The sequence below is a fragment of the Platalea leucorodia genome, assembly GCF_965183815.1.
Source record: "Platalea leucorodia genome assembly, chromosome: Z".
Classification (NCBI taxonomy): Eukaryota; Metazoa; Chordata; class Aves; order Pelecaniformes; family Threskiornithidae; genus Platalea; species Platalea leucorodia.
Genome location: NC_138858.1, coordinates 56074789 through 56100558, shown reverse-complemented (window position 1 = coordinate 56100558; position 25770 = coordinate 56074789). Strand labels below are relative to the sequence as shown.

At 38.9% G+C, this 25770-nt stretch overlaps 2 protein-coding genes across 6 annotated transcripts in view; one reads left to right on the top strand and one right to left on the bottom strand.

Annotated features, from left to right (window-relative positions):
• Nucleotides 1-310: 310 nt before the first annotated feature.
• RNF170 (ring finger protein 170) lies at nt 311-25730 on the bottom strand. Of its 4 annotated transcripts, none has more exons than XM_082336887.1 (8): nt 25669-25730; nt 23658-23715; nt 16566-16709; nt 11702-11777; nt 10189-10297; nt 9055-9128; nt 4387-4491; nt 311-2646 (listed from the first exon to the last, which is right to left on the bottom strand). In XM_082336887.1, the coding sequence occupies exons 3-8, from the start codon at nt 16700-16702 to the stop codon at nt 2377-2379; spliced, it is 771 nt and encodes a 256-aa protein (XP_082193013.1). In that variant the 5' UTR covers nt 16703-16709; nt 23658-23715; nt 25669-25730; the 3' UTR covers nt 311-2376. The 4 variants fall into 4 exon arrangements, with proteins under 4 accessions (XP_082193013.1, XP_082193012.1, XP_082193014.1 ...); XM_082336886.1 differs by having other exon boundaries at nt 23629-23715; nt 25669-25724; XM_082336888.1 differs by lacking the exon at nt 23658-23715 and having other exon boundaries at nt 25669-25711.
• HOOK3 (hook microtubule tethering protein 3) overlaps nt 24559-25770 on the top strand; it is a 104467-nt gene continuing 103255 nt past the window's right edge. For both annotated transcript variants that reach the window (XM_082336880.1, XM_082336882.1), the window contains exon 1: nt 24559-25193. The gene's annotated coding sequence lies outside the window, so the exon portion shown is untranslated. The remainder of the gene's footprint in view (nt 25194-25770) is intronic.

The following is a 25770-nucleotide window of genomic DNA, read 5'->3' as shown; positions in this document are numbered from 1 at the left end:
CATACAGCTACTCAGATGTGGCTTGTACATGATTTCAGGTACGCAAGAAGGTCTGTTCTTCAGGAGCAGACCCCTTAGATGGATATTTCTGCATGAACTTCACAGTAGCATGTGAAATTGGAGAGCTCAATGAAAACAAATCAGTAAGCAGCTTCATGTACATCTATATCCACTCTGGATTTACAGGCTAATGGGAAAAAGTATAAGCACAATCGTAGGATAAACATATGGAGGAGGTACTAGATCAACAGATTCTATGAACAGACTCCAGTTGTTCTACAACAGCAGTTCATGCTCTTCTCTAAGCAGACCCACAAGTTAAACTCCAGAAGAAAAGGGGGTGTTAAAATTACTCCATTAAAAATGGAGTTTTTTGGAGTTTGCTCTCAGCTGGATCTCTTGGGGAAAAAAAACAAAACCAAAGCAATGCTCACAGCAAAACTGCAAAATCCTGTCTTACCTAACATCCTAAACTACTATCTTGCTTTATAAATGTACTTAACAGTTTATGAATATCCCACGCTTACTCAATAGTACCTTAATGACTTTTAACTGAGGTAGCCACTAAACCATCACCATACATTAGCGATGCCGACACAAAGGGAGAAGCTCAACTAAGATGCTCAAGAACAGTTAGTTTGCCAAAACCAATAGCATTTGCTTCCAAAAACGTCATTTTCTGTCTTGCTCTCCTCCTCCCACCCCTGTTTCACTTCCTGTTTCTCCTCTTGCCCATCTCTAACAAACAGCAACAAGGAAAAACTTAGCTTTCCAGTTCACTTGTAAAATGTCTTTGGATTTTCAAAAGCAAGTTTTGAAATGAAGAATCACTGAATTTACTTTTAAGAGGATGTCATTTAAAACACTGACACTGAAGGACAATCTCCAACCACTGACATGTCAGGTGCCAGCTCTATCATCTTCTTGCATGTGCTTAGGTGATAGAAGTGGTGGAAAGACACCTACATGGGCAAAACAGAGAAGTTGTGAAAAGGTCCCTTTCATTGTAAGTCTCATCCCATATATGTAAACACACAAAGAATCATCTGTCTAATCACTGTCTTTCAAGTACTCAGGAAGTTAAAATAAAATGGCAATTATCATTCCTCTAGCTAAAAAGTACATAGAGCTAGAACATCCTTGACCTTTCTAGTGGCATTCATTTCTTAAAATGAAAATATTTTCAAATTACTTCTGTAGCTATGATATTCAAATTCAACATGAAAAAAAAAAATCAACTTTAAGGATAATTAATACCCTGGTATTTTTGCAAACATTCCCAGGATTTTTTTGTGGTCCCTTATCACAGATCTTTTTCAAGGTAATTCAGAACCTCCTCTACCCACATCCAAATCAACCAACCAACCAACCAAGTAAACCCCAACTGAAAATCAAATGCCCCAATATCTAAGTTGTTTAATACTTGTATTGCACTACATTCAGCTAAAGTTCTGTAGTGTAAACATCCAGTTCTGACTTCTTTTCTTCAACCACTATCCAAAATTTGAGGGTTCTTTCCATTGGCTAAAGGCTTTAATGCAACTAAAGGAATGCAAACTGTCACTTAAGATACATTGCATTGACCCAAAGCAGCAAAAAACCTCCGCTTCCAAGATACCTACCTAGCAAATAAACAAGCCTGAAGAGAAAAACCATGCTCCTGTTTAAAAATAGAGCACTAACCAGTCTGGCGTGCATAATATTGGTTTCTCTATATAGATCAGATACTGTGTGTATATTCCCAAATATAAAAATAAAATGTACAAATTGCATGCAACCGTACATAGTGCAGTTCAAGCAATACTGAGGTGTTCTTGTTTTTGTGAAGCACGTGGACAACAGCAAACTGCAGGGTGATAATTGTAATGCGGTCCTTGGTTTTCTTCCTCCACAGAGACACACAAAGCTACTTTTATTTTAAAAAACTCTAGCCCACAACAGGGAGACAATAAACAATTTAGCCGTGATAACTGTACTGTGAAGAATTTCTGAATTTCCTTATACATGTCTAGATTACTCAAATGGATTTTTTGTTAGAAGTCTTTTACTAGAACTCCTTTTTCACAAACCACACACCAAAAAAAGGTGTTTTCTGCTTTGACTACATACAGTTGTTCATCAGGTGGAAGTAGATGAAGGTAGTTTATTACATTATAAAACTAACTTCATCCTCATGAAGCGTATGTAATACATAAATTAAAGATTCCAGTTAAGCATCACCACATACTAACCCTTCATATTTGTATAAGATGACCAGCTATGAAATTGTAACTACTGAAACTGTACATAGGCGCCTTGCTATATTATACTTATGTTATAGTTCTCTTTTTAAAACATTCCACAACCACCTCTTCATTTGAGTCATTTTTGTCCATTTCATCTGTTCAGCCTCTGTGTTACCACTTCTCGGTACATGATAGAGATATATATCAGCAGAAGAAAAATGACAAAGAAATCATCCAAGAACCCCAGAATCCCAAAGAGGGCTTCAGGAAGAAAATCCAGAGGTGAAGCCAGGTAGAGCAAGGCTCCAAGCAAGCAGAGGAATATTCTGATGCGAAACATCCAGAAGAGGCCCCCAACAGAAAACATTTCCCGGAAAGCATGCCGCAATAAAGTGGGCAGATCCATAATTCTTTCCATAATCTATGAAAAAAAGAAATCAAAAATTAATATTTTGCTTTAGCAACAGGCCCATACTAAATGGGTCTTTTTTTCAGTCTTAAGTTTCTATTACTACATTACAGCTTTGGAATCTGTCAGTTTGTAAGAAATAAAACAAAAAACAGTAAGACAAGACTTCCTGGGTTTAGTTTTGCAGGGTAAAAAGTCAGATTTAGAATATATATGTTTTCAAGAAACAGTCAAACTGTGTTATTCTATACCATAAAACATACATTTAATTCACTACAAAATACACTGGCATCTATTAAGAAGGAAAAGCAGTGACTACTAGAGTAAAACAAATGACTAGGAAAATGAGAAACAGCAAACAGGTTAACTGGAGTGAAATATTGATCAGAATGGAAGACAACTAGGGACTGTGAGAAAAAAACAATAGGTAAAGTAGAATAGGTTGCAGTTCTTCAGAAACACAACACACTCCCACCCAGCATATAAACAGTCATTCAGGTAAGTTTCCAAAGGATGGATCAAGCTTCAAAGTAAACTAAAGAATATTTACATGAATCCATCCCTGGCTCCTTTTCATTTTTCTACTATGATTCTGTCATCTTAGTGAGGGATGGCTCAGTAGAAAATATTCAGGTTTTTGTTTTGAGGTGTAGGGACAGGTGAACTTGGAAAGTTTTTTGATACTGGTTCCTTTTCTACTGTACACGGTTTCTACACTGAGCCATGACATTAAAATGAGTTATTGCCAAGGCTGAAAAAGTTTTCTAGAAAGGAATTTTTGTGTGTGGTTAAGGCAATACACTGTGTATAAATCAAAGACAATTTATCTAGTGCAATTAGGGCTTTAATGTAGACCTCTGGCACGACCTCAGACAGGTTATTGAGGACTAGACACAGAGCCCACAGAGAGGCCCAATGGAGCCTGAAAGGTAGTTTTAATCTATTCTACATCAAAAGCATAACTGTTTTGTGGTTTAGAACACGAAAAAGAAAATTCTCGTCTCACACCTCTTCTGTCTCTTTGGACTGTAAATTTTTCTTGCTAATGTTTTCTTACTATATCCAAGTCCAATGAACCAATGAAGACAAGCAGGGAAGTTACTAGTATGCATGTGCGCACATTTTACTTTGCGAATCAGAACACGCCCATGGAAGACAGGCTCACAAGGCTGACTTTCTAAAGTTTGTAGAACTTCAAGCATCTCTCTTTTAGCTATTTATCAAAAAAATCCTGTTTTCTTCACTCAGAAAGCAGAATAAAGACTGTAATATAAACTAGGAGGAAAATAAAATAATCAAAACAGCATACAGCTTGAAATCTCAGGAAGACACAGAGTAGAACTTCAGATTCTTCTAATCAATGTAAAGAGATCAATCAAGTGACTGTTCTTCCTTGCCTGTCACATATTTCATTAAGTATTTTTACTGACTAATTATTAATCCTTTCAAATTAACAAGTCATAATTAAAAAAGGAGCTTAACACATGAATAGGGAACTCAAGGCATATTAGCACTTCTCACTCACAACAAAAATGCAAGTATCCATGCATTTCCACAAATTACAAATAAATATTTTCAAGGTCGTGGGTTTGCCCTGACTATATAAACATAAATTTCCCAAGCAAAACTTGCGCAGTCCCTAAGCATCATGAAAAGAAACTTCATATTCCAGGAGGAAAAAAAAAATCACAAAAAATGCTGTTAATCTCCCCTAAAATCACTGACTTCCACTCAAATTTACCCAAAACTTACAGATCTTGGCTGTCCTGAGAATCTCCGATTGTAATCATTAACATCTTGAAATACTTGGGTTGCACCCTGCTGATCTTCACCAAAGAGTGGTAAAAACAATGTTACCTAGGCACAGAAGGGAGATTTTGTTAGATGTGCAACTGTCTTTTAAATGCAGGCATTGTGAACTATACATGAAAACAGTAATCTTCAGTTAACTACATAGAACAAACTTTGTTTTACTTGAATATTTAGTAGCAGAATAAAATGAAAAGTACTAACATGGATAACGCTACTAAGTTTTAACAAATTAATTGCTTACAACTCTTTACAGAATATTAAGTGCTTACAAGATTGTTAAAAACAAGCATAAGAACCCTCCTTCTAAGACAGGCTTACAGGAAATTTTTCTAAACACCTACATGGTGTATATTTTAGAAGTGGGACAGATGATTTGGAGAATAAAGTTAAGTTACCAAATTAATCTAGTTTTGTTTCTTAAACTGAAAATCAAATAAAGCAACCCATGAGGCCATTCTTCCATCTTTAGAATGGCCTTGCATTTCAGCAAACAAGCAGCAAAACTCATACTTTTCCATATGGATATTCATATTAAGACCAAGGAGAATAATACAGAATAATAAGTTAATAGCAAAAGATATTAATCTTCATCCCTTTTGTAAGCACAGAGAATTCTGCTATGTTCTTGGGTTAACTTTCATGCAAACATAGAAAAATATGTAAGGTCATATTCACATATATCTTATGTTATCTATCTGTATAGGAGTTTCTGAAAAATTAAGACTTGTATTTGGAAGCGATGTTCAGGTGTAAAATGCAGATCATCATAGGAAACAGAAAATGCACAGCACTTGTCCTGGTTTCAGCTGGGATAGAGTTAGTTTTCTTCTTAGTAGCTGGTAGAGCGCTGTGTTTTGGATTTAGGATGAGAATAATGTTGATAACGCACTGATGTTTTGGTTCTTGCTGAGCAGAGTTTACATTAGTCAAGGACTTTTCAGCTTCTTGTCCTCTGCCAGGGAGCATAGCTAGGACAACTGACCCAGACTGGCCCAAGGGCTATTCCATACCATAGGAGCTCATGCTCAGGATATAAGCTGGGGGAAGAAGAAGGAAGGGGGGGATGTTCGGAGCAATGGCATTTGTCTTCCCAAGTAACTGTTACACATGATGGAGCCCTGCTTTCCTGAGGATGGCTGAACACCTGCCTGCCCATGGGAAGCAGTGAATGAATTCCTTGCTTTGCTTTGCTTGTGCGCGCGGCTTTTGCTTTACCCATTAAACCGTCTTTATCTCAACCCATGAGTTTTCTCACTTTTACTCTTCCGATTCTCTCCCCCATCCCACCAGGGGGGAGTGAGCGAGCGGCTGTGTGGTGCTTAGTTGCTGGCTGGGGTTAAACCACAACAGTCCTTTTTGGCGCCCAACGTGGGGCCTCGAAGCGTTCAAGATAATGACAGATTTAATTGGAACGTGCTAGATCGAATTTATAGCTGCTAGTGCTGTTTAGGTATTAATCGGCAGGCTTCTGTGCTTGCCACAGGGCTTGCTTGCCTTACTGTATATTAGAATCTAGTGCTCATTAGTGGCTGCTTTTTGCTTTTGCTGCTCGCTGAACTGCTTATCATCCTACTCTGCTGTGCCTGGGAACATTCTGATAACAACAACGGCCATGTGCCTGGGCTGGCAGATGGCCAGGGCATCACTGCTGTTTCTGTGCTGCTGTACTGGACAGGCTGGAACTCCAGTGTGAACTTGAGTCAAAAGGACTGTGACCTGTGGATGAGTCCATCTGGGAGCAGGACACCCCGAAGCGTCTGTGGATGTGGATAAGCCCATGCCAGAGCAGGTATGTCTTGAAGCATCTGTGGCTGTCGATAAGTCCGTGCTGCAGCAGGTACACCTTGAAGCATCAGTGGCTGTGCATGAGCTCATGCTGGAGCACCTCAAAGCATGTGGCCATGGGTAAGGCCATGGTGGAGCAAGTTTACTTCTGAAGAGACTGTGTCTGCGGGCAAGGCCACGCTGGAGCAGGTATATCTCTGAAAGCATTGTGGCCCATGGAGAAGGCCATGCGGGAACAGGTGCACCTCTAAGTGACTGTGGCTGTGGATAAATCCATGCTGCAGCAGGTATACCCCTGGAGAGACTGTGGCTCATAGACAAGGCTCCACTTGGAGCAGGTAAACCCCTAAGGGACTGCAGTCTGTGGATAAGTCCAAGCCGGAGCAGGGGCAAGGGGAGGAGTCCATTGCAGTGTTAAACCCAATGGTCTGGCCCAAAGGGGCCAGGGGTGGAGATTGTAATGGAAATACCTTTAAATTGTTGTAACCCGGGATTTGAGTTGCATGTTATGGGAATTACTATAGCAGGAACCCCTTGTTGCTAGCCAGGCTAGGAGCAAGGGGAGGAGTTCCTTGCAATGTTAATCCTGACCCAAAGGGGCCAGGGGTGGAAATTGTAATGGAAATACCTTCAAATTGTTGTAACCCATGATCTGAGTTGCATGTTATAGGAACTACCATAGCAGGAACCACCTGAACCAATGGAGAAGCAGCCTTACAAGAAGCAGTGCAAGTGCAGCAGTGACCCGACCTGAGCTGGCTTTGGTGCCCAATAACTCCACGCAACACAGCACCTCTCCTGTCCTGAGCGATCACCATCACAGACGGAGCCCAACGTCACGGACTAAATGAACTCAATGGACATTATGTGGACATTTGTGGATGTTTATGGACATTTTACAGACATTTCACAGGGGTGGTCCATAGAATAAGTGGGGTGGTGGTTAATGAGGATGCATTGGATAATGTGGGACCTGAGCATGACGTAAATGGTATGGAATAAGGGGTGGATACTGTCCTGGTTTCAGCCGGGATAGAGTTAGTTTTCTTCTTAGTAGCTGGTAGAGCGCTGTGTTTTGGATTTAGGATGAGAATAATGTTGATAACGCACTGATGTTTTGGTTCTTGCTGAGCAGAGTTTACATTAGCCAAGGACTTTTCAGCTTCTTGTGCTCTGCCAGGGGCATAAGAAGCTGGGAGGGAGCACAGCCAGGACAGCTGACCCAGACTGGCCCAAGGGCTATTCCATACCACATGACATCATGCTCAGTATATAAGCTGGGGGAAGAAGAAGGAAGGGGGGGACGTTCGGAGTGATGGCATTTGTCTTCCCAAGTAACTGTTACGCGTGATGGAGCCCTGCTTTCCTGGGGATGGCTGAACACCTGCCTGCCGATGGGAAGCAGTGAATGAATTCCTTGCTTTGCTTCGCTTGTGCGTGCGGCTTTTGCTTTACCCGTTAAACCGTCTTTATCTCAACCCATGAGTTTTCTCACTTTTACTCTTCCGATTCTCTCCCCCATCCCACCGGGGGGGAGTGAGTGAGCGGCTGTGTGGTGCTTAGTTGCTGGCTGGGGTTAAACCACGACATCACTTTAAATTATTACAATCTTCAAAAGCCTGCTCTGTACCTGGCCACTAAATATATATCTTATATCTGTGCAGCAGTCACATTTAGCAAATGATGGCATGAGCAAATCTACATTCAACTCTTAACCTTAACTCTTAACTCTTAACCCTGCCACAAACCTTCTGTATGACTCATGTTGTTCATGTGTACAAACTTCCATTCCCCATTTATAAATCAGACCTCACTTTTCTTACTTCACAGGGTGAGAATGAATGCATAATCATGCAAGCAGTACCACCCAATTTACCTGCTACTCAGAGGAAGGTAGAAGAATATCTATACAAGGAGAGACACTAAAAAAACCCCAACTTATTTTCCACCTTCTCATCTTCCTCACCTTTATTTTTTGTGTCTCTCTCCTCACTGGCTACACTCTAAACCTATTCATTCTCCCTCTAGTCATAGCTATTTTTCTTTCCTTCCTCTGTCTTCTTACAGTCATTTGTCCTGCTGATACACGAAATCAAAACAGGATATAATGTACAGGCAAGGGTGTGAAGCATGTTATATCATTCATCAGAAGTTACTAGCTCTGTAGTTTGTGCACTGTTAAAATAAAGTCGTAGTTTTGTTAAAACACAAACTACAAGACTCAGAGATCGTAAGTGTTAATGAGTTGGAGGGACATATTTCAAACTGACAATGTAAGTAAGTTGCGTAGGAAGTAAGTTAATGGTTGCTCTACAAAGCTCAAATTAATAATACATACAAACTAAAAATAGGGACAAAATAAGAAACTGACATGGATAGGTTTTTTTGGCAGGGAGAGAAGGAAGGGAGAGGGTACTTCTCAGAAACCAGTAGTATACTGCCTACTGGCAGTCTTCCACAACAGCCAGGTCTTTCAGATGCAAGTTCTGGTAAAGAAGTTATATAACATCCCGAACAGAAAGCATGGAAGAATCATAGTTAAGATCTTATGACTTTCTGTTTTCATGTACTCCTTTACAGAAAAATGGCTGAGTTATCAGTGCTGTTCACTTAAATTTGAGTTGCAGGAACATTTTTTAAGACATTTGGCAAAGCAAAAAGTTCAAAAAAACAACGTCCACCATCTACGTCTCACATATTCTTTCAGCTTCTCAGACTTCTTCTGTCAGTCTCACTATTGCAGTTCACATGTAAGTGCTTTTTTGGTAAGCTATACTAGATAGCCAAACTATCAATCAGGTCCATGATTACTTAAAATATTACCGTTTGTCTGCAGATTGGACAACGGATGGCACCAAGCCATGAGCCATACCTCCAGTAGGCAATAATGCAGGAACCTGATGAAGGTAAGTTGCAGATGTTTAAACTTCTGACTTGAAACACCCATTGCATGAAATAATACGTTACACACCAAGGAAAACAACAGCAGTGCATAAACAGTTAGGTTAAATCTATCTTTTCTAGTGTAATTTTGTATACAGCATTCACTGAAGATATGAAGAACCAATGTGTTCAAATCCAATGCTGTTAATGAGAAAAATCCTGAATAGGTTCAACTGCATCATTAATTTTAAGGTATTATTCTCTGAGAAGAGACAAAACTTCTTGATCATTAACTGAGGAGGCAAATAATTAAAAATTTTACCAGTTTAAAATTTAGAAGTCACAAAAATGTCAAGAGATGTAAAATTTATCCTAAAACCCTGGCTTTATTATCGGAGTTTCAACAGGTGAAGGAATATATAAAAATCTGAGTACTTTAACTGTTTTCCAAATTTGTAAATTTTTTCTTTTAAACGCCTAGGCATGGTATGCACTATATACTCCTTAAAACCAGATTAATGCAGTGAAAGAATCCTACTGGAAACCTGAACGACAGGAAGCAAAATGCTACGTAGGGCATTTATATGTAAATTTGATTAGCTGGGCCTCAAAAAAAAAGGCAAAACACTTTAAGCATTGTGAACTTAGTCTTAATTCTTCAGGACTTCCAAGAAAAAAAAACCAACACTCTGAGATAAAGATAATACCCAGCAGAATTTTTTACTCTTTCTAAACCAGTTTTTTAAAATGGTACATTTCCAAGTGCTTTTTAGCCTCTTCAGTTTTTTACTAACTGGAAATAAAGTATACTCTCTGCCCTTGACATTTTTAAATTGACAGCAGTTTCAATACTGATAGCATAGAAAAAAATGCAGCACACTCTCAGAGTGACTGTTTATTCACAAACGTGTGTTCTCAACAATTTATAGAAAAATTATCTCTAATGCAGACTAGAAGATAAGCAGTTAAAATCAAACAACTAGGGTGCTTTGCATTAGGGTGACTGCACTAGTGCCAAAAGTTTGTATTTCTGTTCTGGTTTTATCTTTGGGGCTTGGGGTTTTTCTTGCTTACCACAGAAGAGATGTCCACAGTTTGTTTCTATAGGAAATGTAGCCTGTTGCAAACAGACTGGACAGGACATATCTGTATAGAAGCGATGCCTATCACCAGCAGAAGCATCCTGTTGGAACAGAAGAGAAATACAAAGTGTTAGAGATACTATCTTATATGTCTACTGAGTTTAAAAAAACAATAATAAATCCAGTGTTCATTTACTAAAAGTCAAACAGTCAAATGCAAAACTACATGAAATGAAAGAGAAATATATTTAAATTAAAAAATCAAGCATACTTAAATGCAAAAACTGATTCACTAAGCAAGTTCTTCTTATGACAAGCCCATTATTTTCCCTTCATCTGTTATATAAGTATGTGCTTCAATCCCGTTAAAGACCACAAAGAAAGAACCTCCTTGGTCCTTCACATTAAGTTAGGTTAGACATGCTGAAGCATGAATAACAACTCAGATCTAGACTGTTACTTCATTATCCTAAGTAGCTCTATCCAGAGCCAGGTAACTGAACTGCATTGCTTAAGAGCTGCAGTATTTAGTGTTCCCAGGCCCAAGCACAGACATCAGCTTGTGTATGTCACTGCTGTGAAGTTTTTTCTCCCCATTTTGCCATGTTTGTCTTCCACATAAGTATGCACTGTAGTTAAAAATCTGTCATTATTTCAAGAAGTATTATGATGAAAGACTCTCCTCAATAGTCTCCAAAAGTATGGCTTTTCACTCTAGGGCTGGGACTCAGCAGTTTCCAGTAACTTGGCCTAGACTCTCCCATCCTCTACCTGTCAGAGCTGGATGCAAAGTGCATAGAACCATAAAACGGTTTGGACTGGAAGGACCATGTAGATGGAAGATCATGTAGTCCAACCCCACCTGCCATAGGCAGAGACATCTGTCACTAGATCATGTTGCTCAAAGCGCCGTCCAACCTGACCTTGAACTCTTCCAGGGATGGGGCATCCACAACTGTTCTGGGCAACCTGGCCCAGTGCCTCACCACCCTCATCGTAAAAAATTTCTTCCTTATGTCCCATTTAAACCTAACCTCTTTCAGTTTAAAACCACTGCCCCTTGTCCTGTCACTAAAGGCTTTGGCAAAAAGTTTCTCTCTGTCAAACTTTGTTGCCTGGCTCTTGTTGCTGTGCCATTGTTCTGCTACACACAGTTTATCAGTCTAAACATCTAACCCCCATGCTATGGCAGCAAGCTGTACTCCAGATTTCCTTTCCTTTACCACTAAGTTCCCAGGAACATTACAGGAAGCACACAACATAATCTAACATACTCCACCTTGTGGCAAAAACTTGTTTGAAAGAAGCAGCAGCCAACTATTTAATTTTAATTACTTATCCATAAAAAAAGCCTATATTATCTCATTACTTGATAAATTTCAAGGAAGCCTCTGTACAGTAAGTAAGCTTCCATAACTTTCAAGATCAGCTTCTTCCAGAACCTCAGAGAAGTCTACACTACCCCAAACCAGACAGTTGAATGATGCCAACACTTAGCACAGCACCTGCTCAGTTTGAAGCTGCTGACGAAGAGCTCGCACTAGCTCTTGATTTTCTGGGTGTATGTTCTGATGTTCATTTCTGTGAAAGGAAATATAAGCAATAAGAAAAACTGAACACTGTGACCCAACACTGAAAAATAACTGACTGAAAAAAAAAGAAACTTGAACAAAGGGCAAAAAATCCTTCTTTCCTGCTATAAATGATCTTAAAGGAAGTACACAAATAATTAAGGAAACTGGACATTTATTCTAGATCCTAAAGTTACTCTGAACATTTAAAGCTGTACAGCAGCAAGATTTTTCAGACACTCCATAATCAATCATTAAATCATGTTAAAACTAGATTTTAATCTGAAACAAAATTAAGCCATTAACCTGCAAAAAATCAAGTTGCTTGAAAGCTTTTGTGTTAATCATGCAGAAATATTTTTAGTTTTTGTCTCCACTGCTAGTTTTTGTATTGTTGCTCTACTCGTAAATTTCTTATTTTTTTCATTCACTACCTAAGTTATAGAATTGAAAAATCCTAATTATTTCAATTTTATCTGCTACATGAAAGATTAAGACATAGCATTTACATAAGAAGGGGTAGGCAAGCTCTTAGATTTAGAATGTTGAATTTATGTAACTATCAGCAGACTGGATATAAAAAGAAATCACTTTTTTAAATCACTCTTTAAAAAGAAAGACTCTACAGGCAAGAAAACTACAGGTTAGAGATGCCAAGGGGAATCATACGGAAGGGACTCACTGAAGAAAGGAGGCTGGATATATTACAAGTTTGAAATTCAAAAGCACAATGGGAACAAAATGGGAACTAAAATGATGCTGACAACATTAAGAGGTGTTGAGTTACAATAAATATGAGTCAACAGCATCATATTTGAAACTGTGAATTTTTATGCTTTATTTATTCATATGGATTTCACTGGTGATACATTCTGCCCAGCACTGTTGAGGTCTCAGCTGGATTCTGTTTTCCATTTTGGGCTAAATGCATAAAAACATGTAGAGAAGTTGGAGGAAGTTCAGAAGAGAGTAAGAACTACTGCCCACATTTTTTAAACATTAGAGAAAGAGTGAAGAAATGTCAGTTCACATAGAAGACTGCTCATGGAGAGAAAAGTGGACCAGATAAGGCTTTCTATATTCTATAAATATGAGTAATTATTTCCCAGAGTTATCTAAGGTTGGTGGAAAAACATTTCCAACCACTAAGTATACGAAATCAGAAAAGGTTACCTCAGGGTATTGTGATCTATCTTTGACCAAAAGTTAAATCAATAACCAGGTTGCACTGCTTCCAGGGATGATCTAGGCAAGCTGATCCTCTATCAGAGCTGAGGGCTGGACTGGCTGAATTTTTAGGACATTTTCTGGTTGCAGTTCTATTTACAGAATTTCCTCAATGGCTCTAGGAGCTTCTGCATTATTTTCCTGCATTTGATGTGGGCAATCATGATACTGCATTACTGCTATCTTTAACATTTTGTCTCCTTCATTTTTTCTTCAAAGAGGAACAGGCAAACCCCATATTTTTCATACTAATAATTACACGGTTATCTGTAAAAAGTAAATTTATTTAACACTAATGTGGGTGACATATATGAAAGTTATATGATGAGAAACTTACATTAAACCCCTTCTTGCCGACCCTGGGTCTCAATGAGTCAGATTTTGTGGGTGTTGTCTGCCATACATGTTATACGTATAAAAGTATTTTCCTGTTTAGATGCTACAAATGAGCATATTTTGCACCTTCAGTTTGCCAGAACTTTGATATATATTGAAATTCAATTTAAATCACACACAAGTGGAAGGTGTGAATTATAAACCAGTTTATTCTGATTCCTTCATGAACAACTAATTGCAAATTTGCTGCTGAAGTGTTATCCAGGGAAAAGCTATACTAAGCAAAGAAGAATGTTAAGAACTCAAATTAAAAAAGTAGACATGGTAAAGTTACCTGGGTGATATTTGCATATCAACTGTGTAGAAATATACTTCATTTATATGACTTTACTCTGGTATCACATATTACGTTGAATACATGAGAGTATTTGTAGAGCTGTAGAGGTACAGCATGTACAACATCTGTCACTTATGCATAAAATGCTGAGATGGCAGAACACTGTCCAGGAGGGGACAGGCAGAGCTCAAGATATATTCAATTCATAACTTCTGTCATGCAATTAATGTGAGGAAATAAATGAAATAAATGAAAAACAGTACTGTGCTATGTAATTAAAGGCATTATCAAACACAAGCCAGAAAGAAATAAAGCTAGGTGCGGAGTCTTTTAATTTCCTCATTACTGAGTGTTAGCGCTCTATAACTTGAAGAAAAAAGTCCCATGATGTGGAAAGATTGCACTATGTATCACAAAGGGCCCACCAAACTACCATTACCGGAAGGAGGAAGGCTGCCTACTCGTTCAGTGTGCAGTCTCACACAGGGAAAGTGAGGGACAGTACTTATGGGGACTGGTGTATCACTGTGCAATGATGGCCATTGTTAATTTCCAAGGATTAAGATCTCACTTCTGCTGAAAATACTGACTTGATCTTATAATCAAACCATAGGATGGGATAGAAAAATAAGAGAAAAAGATCTAATCCTGCAGATTCATAAACATGGGTTAGGTAAGTCAGCTGGGACAAGTAGGGAATCTCTGATACAAAACACTGGAGGGTCAGGCTCCCTTTAATTTGTTGGATAAACTAAATTTTCATAGTCTCATTTGTAATGTGACAACCCACTCACGAGTTTAAAAGATGATTGAAAAAATCTGGCTGCATTTTACCAAAATTTGTAACTCAAAGACATACAGGCTTTGCGAAAGTATCTTATAGTGACTGAACTAAACATCTGCAACTTGGTATATATGTTCATTACTGCTAATAAATTTATCCACCAAAAGCACAGAGACCTTCAGCTCATGCCTTGATATGATGCTTCATTGAGTTCTCCCTGCTGAAAACAAGTACAGCAACAGTTTTTTCTGTATTCCACTTCTGCCCCCTAAAATCTACTGCAACATAACACTCCTTGCTGCCTACTTTCCCTTTTTATTCAGTTCCTGCAAACTTATTCATTACCCTAAGCTTGCTATCATGTATTCTTACCCAAGACCTGTTGCTACCCAACTTAAAGATGCTGCATACAGAAGTATGGGTAGCAAAGAGACTGGGGTAGTGGACACAGTTTAAGGAACACACAGACCACTGTATTGCCTAAGATAACTAGAGAAGAAAAAGAAAATACTCCTTTCCTCCCCCATTCCCCCTTCAGTGCTAAATAAATAAGAATTACTATACTTTTTGTACTGTACATATTTTCTACTATACTGTGCAGATTTTGATGGAGACAATATAAAGGAGGTAGAGGAAAAATGCTGCTGAATACAGACAATTTCAGAAGGTACCAGAAGGCACAGCGGAGAGCTAAGAGGATGCTGATAGGACCTTCAGTAGTGAGTCATACAATGCAGAAGTAAACAAGCTTCAAGACTTCCAAAGTATGGAAGCTTTGTGTCCGAGTTTGTTTGTCCCTCCAGAAAATAAACTATCAGGGCATGTAACAGGATCCACAGACAAACTTTTTACTTAGCTCATTACACTGCAGAGGTAGGTAGTAGCTAGCCCTTTTCTCCCTCCCCAAGTAATGCTTCATCATCGATGTATCATCACCCTGAACTCCAATCCTAAGTGAACTCCCGCTACTCTTGCCCACTGCTGACCTGTGTTCCACTCATTTTTTCTTTCATGTTCCTAACTTACTTTCCTTTATAAAGTTAAAAAATAAAATGTTTACTTTTAAACTAAACATTTAAAATTCAAGTCACAAATAGTAAAAATGTCAATATAAGGGGTAGAGAAAGCACAAGAGAGCAGAGGGAAAAGAGGCACTCTTGAAGCCATCTGAATAACTGAAACAGCCTTGGAAAGAAAAGCAAGGTGAAGTGCATACATTTCTCTTAGATTCCTTTGCTATCTCCTGGTCCTGAACAGCAGCACTGCCTTGCAGGCCAACTGAGCTTTCCCACTTCTAGTTTCTTTTGTAGCTTGCTCTCAAATACTTCCTACCCCGCTAATACCCCGCATATGGACAGCTCCTCCTCAGCAAATTCCATAATGCCAATGCGTCACTAAAATTGAGTTCTCGTAGTTGTTAAAACTCTTCTGTGTTCAGAAGTCTACAGACATCCATTTAAAAAAAAAAAAAAAAAGCCAGTCTGAAGCTCAGACTGATTTTCCCAAAACACATAGGCTAAGATATTTGTTAGGTTGCAAGGAAAAACTCTGAAATGAAAAATAAGCTTTGATTACTTGACCATTAAATTTATTGAATTCTGAACTTAACATTTTGGTTTATGGAAAGCATATTAAAGTCCATTGTTTTCCAGCATATTCATTTACAAACAAATCAGTCAATTTATTCAGGTTTGGGGTTTTTGGTTTTGGTTTTTTTTTTTAGAAGGAGACTACAACTATAACATACATTGGAGGATTATATCCATTCTTAATTGTGGAGTCATTATTGACAAATCTGTACTTTGTAACCAAACATGACACACCAGCGACATAGACTGTGAATTCAGCCATTTTCAGTCTTAAGGTATGATGAACATTATTCAGTTTGATCATCTGAAGATAAGGAAGAGTTAAACTTCACTTTTGAGAAATGCACCATTTCTTTCTAACTGTGAATTAAATTATGAAACTCTGCCAAGCAATTAGTTAAACGGAGTAAGTGATCAAACAATCATTTCCTTAATGTCCCAAAATCAGTTTTGTATACTAATGCAAAAATTTGTTGAGAAAGTTAATGTAGGTATGTAGATTAATTCCTGTCAACATATTCTCACCTTAAAAGTGTATATACCAGAGCAGCAATGAAAGTGAAACTGAGCACAACAGCCACCAGTACCTGGTCACTTATTCCTTCTATAACTGAATCATTATCTAGCTTCAAACTCTGAACTTCTGCTTGGTGACTGGCCATCACAGCTCTAAAATGTAAAAAGAAATATATACATATACATACATACATATATATATTAAAACATACACGCGCACACATACAGCTTAAATATGGCTAAAAATAGTATGTATACACATCTATTCATACACACAATAAATTCCTGAAGCAACAGATTAGTCATTGCTGGGGGAAAAATGGTAAAAGAAGGGGGAACCGATGCATTTTTAGCAAACACTGAGCTTGCTGCAAAGGACTGCAAAACATTTGTCTTGCGCAGTAGCAAACAAGTCTTAAATGACTGTGCTGTGATCTAAAGATTTTTTGTTTTAAAACATCAGTCAGATACTTTACCTGGGAATCTTTACCAGATAACTTGCCTAGGAATAGGTCATTGCTGAATTAGACATACTCTAAGGACAGTTCATTTATAAAAAGTATAACGACTCTGCATTATCAAGAATTTTAGCTATTACACAACACATCATTGCTACTAGGCTGAGACAACACAATTTTTAGAAACCTAATTTTCACCACTTATGTGAAGAAAGAAACAAAGACATTTGGCATCTAGCTGGTTTTAGAGTGTTAAATGTGCATTTGGATACAGGACTCACTCGATGCACTTTATATTTTATCTGTCTTTTCTATGCATTACCATCCTTCAGCTGGAAACATGGGAAAGACTTGAAAGAAAAAGCGTATTATCAGGCGTCCCTAGTTAGACTCGTTTGTTTTATATTCATTTCACATATGCAACAATCAGAATGACTTGCCAATGCTAACGTTTATTACCCTACAGCATTAACCTACAACTGGAGACACGCAAAATAAAATAGTTTCCAACACACTGCTAAATCACTCGTGTTGCAATCAGGAAGTGAAATGAACTACAGCTGTGAATATTATGAAATGAGGAGAGTGAAACTAACTCTGGCAAATGACCAAAAAAGTCATACTGAGGCTGTGTCCATACACAATGAAAGTATTTTTCATACAGAGCTGACATAAAATCTCAGCATCAGTGTATGAGGTCAGGTAAGACTGGTATCATTTACTTTACTTCCTGGTCCAGTGTACGTGCCTTAAGCTTCCAAGCTTTCATCAGTGTTTCCCTCTACTTCACAGCTCATGTGTCATGTTTTAATTTGAACCTTGCTGTCTAGCAAACATCACCAGACACTGCCTGGCCCTGAAATAATTACAAAACTGAAATGGAATACACGTCATCGGGATTTTAGTGGATACCTGTAATGACTACCCTGGCAAGATTTCAACATGCCAGTCTACTGCTAATATAAAAGTGTCATCTTTTCCATAAGATAGCTATTCTCACCCTCCAGATCTTTTCTTGTACGAGTTGTGGAGCTTTTTCCAAGCTTCCTTACATTTGTGGGAGCCACCCTCTGCAGCTGCAATGCAAGAGAAGCTGGTACATTCTAACATTATTGTAAAAAAGGGTAAGTGGTGTAATTAAGTACCCTAAGAGCAAAGAAAACTCATGGAGAATGAAGGGTAGATTCCTTTAATTGTTGTTGCATTTTTGGGATTCCACTGTGAAAAACAAAATGAAATAATGAAGTATATATGAAGTGAAACAATAAACTAAGTTATCCTAAGTGTCCCAACCTGAACTGAGACTATTATTTCTCTAACTATAGCCATAATTTTACTAATGACAGCTTTCCACAAGCAACTGTGTCAGTCTAACTACTGAAATGTCGATTAATATTTGGAAACAGTAACTCTTCCCAAAGCTGGAACACCAGAGACTCATCAAGAGCCATGTTCAAAGTAGGTCAATATTGACACAGGTTTCATATATACTAATGAGTAAAAGACCAGATCTCTGTGGAAAGGTCTTACAGAGGAAGGTCTTACAGAGGAGAAGGAAAGGTCTTAGACAGAGATCTGTACAGGCTAAGTTGTTGTGGAAGTTTTCTGAGAAGCAGTTCCTTGGTGCTGAGAATCTGGACTGGTAGGTGTGCTGTGATGCCTCCCCAGCCCAACATTCCTAATACATATACTTTATTTCTTTGCATATCTAATCCTGAAGAAGCTTCTCTCTCTTACAATACATCATTCTGGGATGCTCATTTTCCACAACTGTGTCTCAGGCAGTGTGCTTGTATCCTCAGCTCCTACATTTTCACTCCTTCAGTACCACCATCAGTCCACTAATTTCTACTGTGTCACACCGCCATTTCTGGGTTGACCACTCAGTACAAAACCAGAAGTAAATGGCAAGGAACTGGTATGTGATGATTCCTCCATTGCCCTGCATCAGCTCTGTTAGAATAGACCAACATGCTAATAACAACTGCATCCCTTAAGTGTTACGCACTTTTTTTCAGAAATGCATGCTGTAGCAGAGACATATAGATGCTTTAACTGCACCTCTGGAAGGCAAGTGTTTCTCACTCTGACACCTGAAAGGCTTCCTGAGTCACTGCTTGCTTCGTGCACTCTGAAACCAGCACATGAATTGTCAGTATCACACAATGTTAACTCAGTTTCCCTGAACAGCCTTCAAGACATCCACTCTAGAGCTCTGTCTCCCTCTCTGCACGTTCCTTGCAACAACAGTCTTAAGCCTTATCTGCCTACCATTAATAGCACCCACTACATCTGCTTGCCTTCATTTCTGCTCATGCACTCTTCTTGAAATACCAAACTGTGGTGCCAAGGTTAGCAGCAGAACATGAGTAAGAAATACATAGATCCTCACCTTCTCTTCCTTCCCACACGTAGTGCCAGTTACTTGTATCTACTTCATTCCTTCACTTACCACATATGACCTTCCCAATAATAATTTTCACACAAAGTTAGTGTCCAAAAGAAAGTCCTGCACAGTCTTTCTGGCTACATAAAATGCCACTCTCTGAAACACTTTGTCTTCACTTACATATCAATACTGCCAAGATGTATAGAGGGGGGAGTGGAATCTCTGCCTCAGTCTCCCTCCCAGCTGCTTCTATTACTAAATTCTAGAGAAGACGGGCTACTGATGCTTAAGGCTCATGTTGTTCATGTTTTAACTTACTTGCTGCTTGTGGACAGCCAACAAGTGCTGAGCATGTTCCCCTGGTTACCTCTAGCACTTTTTCTGAATCAGACCATTGCACAGGAGGGCTGACACAAATTGTGCATACTAGGAACTACAAATAGAAGGGTTTCACTTCAAACGATCAATACGTACTTCCTCAGAATAGTCATTCAAGCCTCCGTAGCGACAGTAACAATCTCCTCCTACTCTTATCTCTGGGTTAGCATGTAAAAAAAAAGCAATGGCTACAAGGAGAACACTGCTAAAATACACCATTAGGAAATTGTCTGACTGAAGGAGGAAGGAATTTTCTGATCTCAAGTCTGTTTTGAACATTTTCAAACAAAATATCTAGAACTGCAAGCTTGCAGTTCATGACTCTTCAGGTGAACACATCTGCAGTGGTTTGAATGAGTAATAGACTAGCTAACAGTCCTAAAATAGCTGCTAAGGAATCTTGCCTCCCAGTGCATGTGTTTAGCAGTGGTGCTCTTTCAGTTGGTACAATTAATAAGCAGGCTATAGGAGACTGAATCCTTAAATGATGTAATGAATAGTCTTCAGAGACAACCAGCATTGACAAGGACTAACTGTACGTCAGAGAAGGCTTCTAGAACCAGACTTTTTCACAGACATCTAATCTCTCATAAAATAATAACCGTGTTATTATAAATGTGATGTCATTTAATAGCAACTTGATGGAGTTTGTATTAAATTCAACCTTTTTATGTTGATCCATTACATTTGTCTGGTTATGCAAAAATAACAGTATTTCATCAACCTTTTCATCATATAATCCTTTTCAGATCAGCGTTCTACACCACAGGCTTTTCAGACGTTACTTTTAAAGCTGTTCTTTCTTCTCTGTAGATTTATGCTATTTGTTGTTTCTTTTTATAATTACAAAGAAGGTTTGAATTTTTTTAATGCTATGTCTCTATTCTGTTATACAAGAAATTAATTCCTGTCTACACTAGCTCTCTGAGAAAAGTACCAAATAGAATGACTTCAGGAAAAAAAAAAGGTAGTAACTGAAAACAGATTAAATTTTGAGAATTGACTTTTGGTTATACTTATTTTTTTTTTCTCTTTTTAGCCATTTAACAAGGGTAGCTTTCTTAAATGAAAGCATAACCCCACCCTGTGTTACAATTAGGGGATGAAAACCGAACCATATCTAACAATACTCACATCAAAATTGGAGTTTATACAATCAACTTCAGAATGTGAAAAGTATCAGTTGCAAAGTTTAAAAACCTGACAAAAATCTTGGGCCTTTTTCCTACATTAAAAGCAACAACAAAAGAGCCCAAAACTTAATTTCCAGTTTCATTTCATCTCATCCTCGAACTACCGGCACTTGCTTGAAGTAAAACAATACGACTGTCCAGTGAGGGGAAAAAAGACAAGGAGTTACTCCTTCGTTCTACTTGGGCTAGCCAAGTTACAGCTGGACTTTGCAGCACAGTACTTAAACTGGGATCAGGTTTATCTGCATTAGGATTCTTGATGGCTACAGAATGTAAACAACCTCAGACTGAATTGTCCACAAAATGGTTGGAAATAGAAAGGAATGGAATTTATTGTTTGTAAAATCACAGTAAAATCAGTTCTGTTTATAAAAACTGATGCAGACTAACCATCTGAACACAAAATCATCTTGTTTATTCTCAGTTTTTCTGAGAGTGATCACTGACAGAAAGCAACACTAATTTACTTACACTTCACGTAAGAATCTGCAGGCCTTAAAAGTTAAATTTCTCCCTCTGTGGTTAAGTATGAACAATGCATGCAGGTTTATGCAATAAAAAAGGAGAACCATAATGAGCAATACTGCAATTACAATGTCTTTTATTCTTGGAAACTCATACAGATCACATTGAAATGTGAGGGCATGAGAACATACACTGGTGTGGATGTATTATTTCTTCATTTTTCAGATTTGAAAAGTATTATGAAGACTTTCAGTGTTTGACATACAGCACAGCTAGAACAATACTGCATGCCATGATTCATAAAGAAATGAAAAACAGTCCAGTGTTTGCCATGATATATTAAACACTTGTTGCCAGCTATCCAAAGTCAGAATATCCCCATAGTTTTCTGAAGGATTTGAACTTTTCCAAGTTTATCAGGGAAGAACCATATGCTAATATACTCTCAAAACCACAGATTTTTAGGACCTGCTACCAAAGGAATATACAAGCATAGTGAAAAAGAAGTAAGAGGCTCTCTTCACGTCTGTGAAGTAAACAAGCAATAATGCTGTGAGATACAAATTAGTAACCAAGAGCAACATTTTATTGACTTTCAGAGCATGGTACAATTTGCTCAACATCTGAAAGTTACATTGGATAACAATGTGTCCTTTCAGGGATGGGCTGGGAGTGAACTGTATGAGAACAATGGGGTTTGGTTGTTATTTTTTTTTAACTTCATTTTTATTTTGTATATTTTCTTCTTGTTGCAGTACTGGCAACCACCCTCAGTACTTGGAAAAAAAATTCTAAAATGAAGACCGTGGCGGTGTGCCAGGGTGCAAGTCAGAACCTGTAATACCTTTTGCCTGTTGCCTTTTATTAGCAGAAGCATTACCCCCCTCCTCCTTAAAAATGCTGCTTACTTTGTAGAGATTGTGTGTTTTCCAGGATAAGCTAATTCCCCCCCCAACTAGTAAAATATTGAGTCACAGTTTTTTTAAGACCAAAATGGCTTTAACTCCTCAAAATTTTCTTCCATGGTAAAATGAACAAAAAAAAAAAGGTTTCATTTGTATCAACAGGTTTCTAATAAGATTGACCTGTTTTAGATAACAGAAATCAACTTTTAAGAATTTAAGCATACTAAAATGGAGCATATTTATTCTGTAACCCACCCCCTGCATGCATATTAGCTTATATTGAAATACCTAAGGCATAAATTTAGTGTTTTTCTTTCATTTAAGAGAAAACCAGACATAAATTCCCAAAATAAAGACAAATTCTTAAATGTGGGGCAATAATTGAGAACTCTCTCATCAGAAGTTATCCAATTACTTCCTATTTCAGGGTAGCAGCAGGTCATGGCCACTGTTTGTGGTCGAGAATGGGACCATCCTACAGTTATTTTTACTCTCCTTCATGGAGAGCTCAAAGGTATGCCCAGACTGCATTCAGAAAGCATTAACAACAGCAGGCATTAAGCATGCATGATGAACAGTAAATGTACAAACAGCACTGAAGACATGAGTTCACTAGCATAAATCCTAAATCGGCTATATCCTGCACTGATAGTTTTATCTAGGTACTTTAGTGTACTAAAATTGGACTTTGAAATAGTGGTGTAGACAGATATAACATTATAAAACAGAAATAAGGGAACTGACGGATGGTGTACTCACAAAAAGTTTTTTTGAGGAAACAGGATTAATTACCTTTTCATTTTTGTGAGCACAGTCTTATTTGAATAAAGCACACACAATGATCTCTAGTATTAAGTATCTCCATATGTTTTAAAAATCAGGAGGAGACCACCCAGAGGGCAAATTTACTAAGAGAAATTAAAAAAAAAAAATATAGCAACATACAAATTGACAAGACACATTCTGTGAGAAGGTTATTAAAACTGACTTGGGAATATCTTAATAGGATTTCATACAGTCTGTTAATACAGCATTATTATGAGTTAGCAACAACTTTGGAGTCACAAATCAGCTCAGCTGGTACAGCAAAATTATAGCCAAACTCAGCCATATCATATTCAGTTATCTCTTCACCATAAATCACCTTTGCTTTCAGGACTATCCTGCCTACATTTATGTGCATGCATGCTCTTTGCAAAAGAGAAAGGAAAAAGCCCAAAGAGTCTTGCCAAAATAGGGGAGAGGGCAATTTCAGTAGGCAAATAGTAATTTTGTTCAATATACCTTAAGAACTGACCAACTGAGGCACTTGCCTGGTAAAGCAGGTCTCTGCAAGGTCTGAGGTCAGTAGTCTCTGAGGCACATTTTTTCCTAAAGAGAAAAAAAAAAAAAAAAAGGACGAAGGAAAGTAGGTATTCTGCTTTTGCTGGTGGAATCGTGCTTTGCAAGTTGAAAATACTACAGATGCAAACTCCAGATGCAATTATGCAAGGGAAAATAATCCCAAGTTAATACACCGTTCCACTGGGAAAACAAAAAGTCTCTAATAATTTTTCTCATGAGTCTGAAGCTACGTTGATGGCTTGAAGCAAAAAGACAAATTCAATGGTCTGTATAGCATTACTATTTGGAATATCTGTCTGGATGACACATGACCTGTGTAAAACAATCCACAATAACGTCTTCCACTGCTTTGTAAGGCTAAAACATACTGAAAGGTATAGAGTTCTGAAAAAAAACCCTGAGGGTGGAACGGAATTCATATGCAGACAGGAACATGAGAAAGAGCCTGCCAATGCCTTCAGTTTGGATATCTGACTTTTTTGATCAGACAGGAAGAGAAAGGAAATAATGTCACCAAATTATGATAATGTTTACTGAAATATAGTAATACTTCAACTGAGAATGAAAAGGCTTTAAAGCTCTAAGAAAAGTGCCCAAGAATTTTTTATTGTAGAAAGCAATGCTTCTGTACGCAACCTCACATCTAAAATAGACAGCAAGACAAAAAGCATTACTGTATGTGTTTGCATCAACAAAATACAAAACGTAAGCTACACATCATGACAACAGGCAAAGCACAGTGGGAAATGGGTACATAAAAGAAGATGTGGTAGAAAACCTTAAATGCTGAAATATACCTGTGAAAGCACTGTTTGTCAAAAGTACCAAGCATACAGCTTAAAGTACACATTAAAACCTGGAATGGAAAGTTATAGTTGTGCAGCATACATAGCTTTCTAAGACTTTTTAACTTATTCCTGAATGTGAAAGATACCTTTAAACAAAGGGAGATCGAGTTACTAACTTAAAAATGAAAACAGCAGGCTATACAATGAGATCAGTGAGAAGGTACTTTACTGGGAAAACTTGAGAATTTTTGTAGCTTTTACAATATACTTTAATTCAAAACAGGTTGACATAAAGGAACACTCAAGATTTTGTCCCTGCTACTAACTTATTTAATTGAAGAACTGGGAGAAAGCAAGAACAAAGTGATAGTTACTAGATCTGCAACCCTTCCTTTCCTAGTTGTTTATCCAGCCCTCAGCTGTTATCAGTGCACTGTGCTTGCTACTCCATGTTGTCACATGTCAGGCCAGTTGCTAACTGACAGGGAACCACGCAGCTTATCACGACGCTCGACATTCTCACTGCAAACTTCGGACGGGCCACAACTCAGCTGACTACTGAGAAGGAGTTTCTTGAACTCTTCAGGCAATCCCTTTGCAGGGTGACGGAGAGCTACTCCGGCTGGGGCAGTAAGGACGCAGAGACACCCTGGCCGTGAAACGCACTCCTTGTCTTCGAGATTAAAAATCAATTGATTTACCAGCAGCTAATGCTGAGTAAGTAACTTTTAATTTATGTTAGTTAATTTTGACTACAGCAGAGTTTTGCTCAGAGGAAGTTAATGTCATTTTCTGCTCCAAAAAGTAAAAGCCTTGGAGAGGCTGCTCCTTCCGCAAGCCGAGCCATACTACTTACTAGCAAGAGGACGCCTGCGGTGCAGCGCCCTCACAAGCCCGCGCTCCAGCAGCCAGGGGCAGCCGGGGCTCGGGGTGCTGCTGCGCGTCCCTCCCGGCCCTGACAGACACACACACCACACCCCCCACACCCCCCCCAGGCACGCCTCAGCGGACCGGCGGCGTACACGGGCCTCCCTCCGCGGCCTGCAGCGGACCCCGCCTCGCCGCGCCGCAGCGCCGGTCCCGCTCGCTGCCGCCTGCGGCAGCGGGGCAAATACCGCCAGGCCGGGCCGGGCCGGGCCGGGCCGGGCCGGGCCGGACCAGACCGGACGAGACGCGAGCGACGCGGCGGTACCTCAGCTCCCGGCGCGCGCGACGCTCGCCACCGGCCGCGGCCCGGCCCCGCCCCGCCCCCCCCGCCGGCGTCGCGGCGCCGCGTCGCGTCGCATCGCGTCGC

Coding starts and splice junctions, on each gene's coding strand:
- RNF170 (XM_082336887.1), bottom strand. CDS start 16,702: ATGGCCAGTCACCAAGCAGAAGTTCAGAGTTTGAAGCTAGATAATGAT. Junction 4,492..9,054: donor GTCCAATCTGCAGACAAACG/GTAATATTTTAA, acceptor TTCTGTGCCTAG/GTAACATTGTTTTTACCACT. Junction 2,647..4,386: donor TCTCAGGACAGCCAAGATCT/GTAAGTTTTGGG, acceptor TTTTTTTCATAG/ATTATGGAAAGAATTATGGA.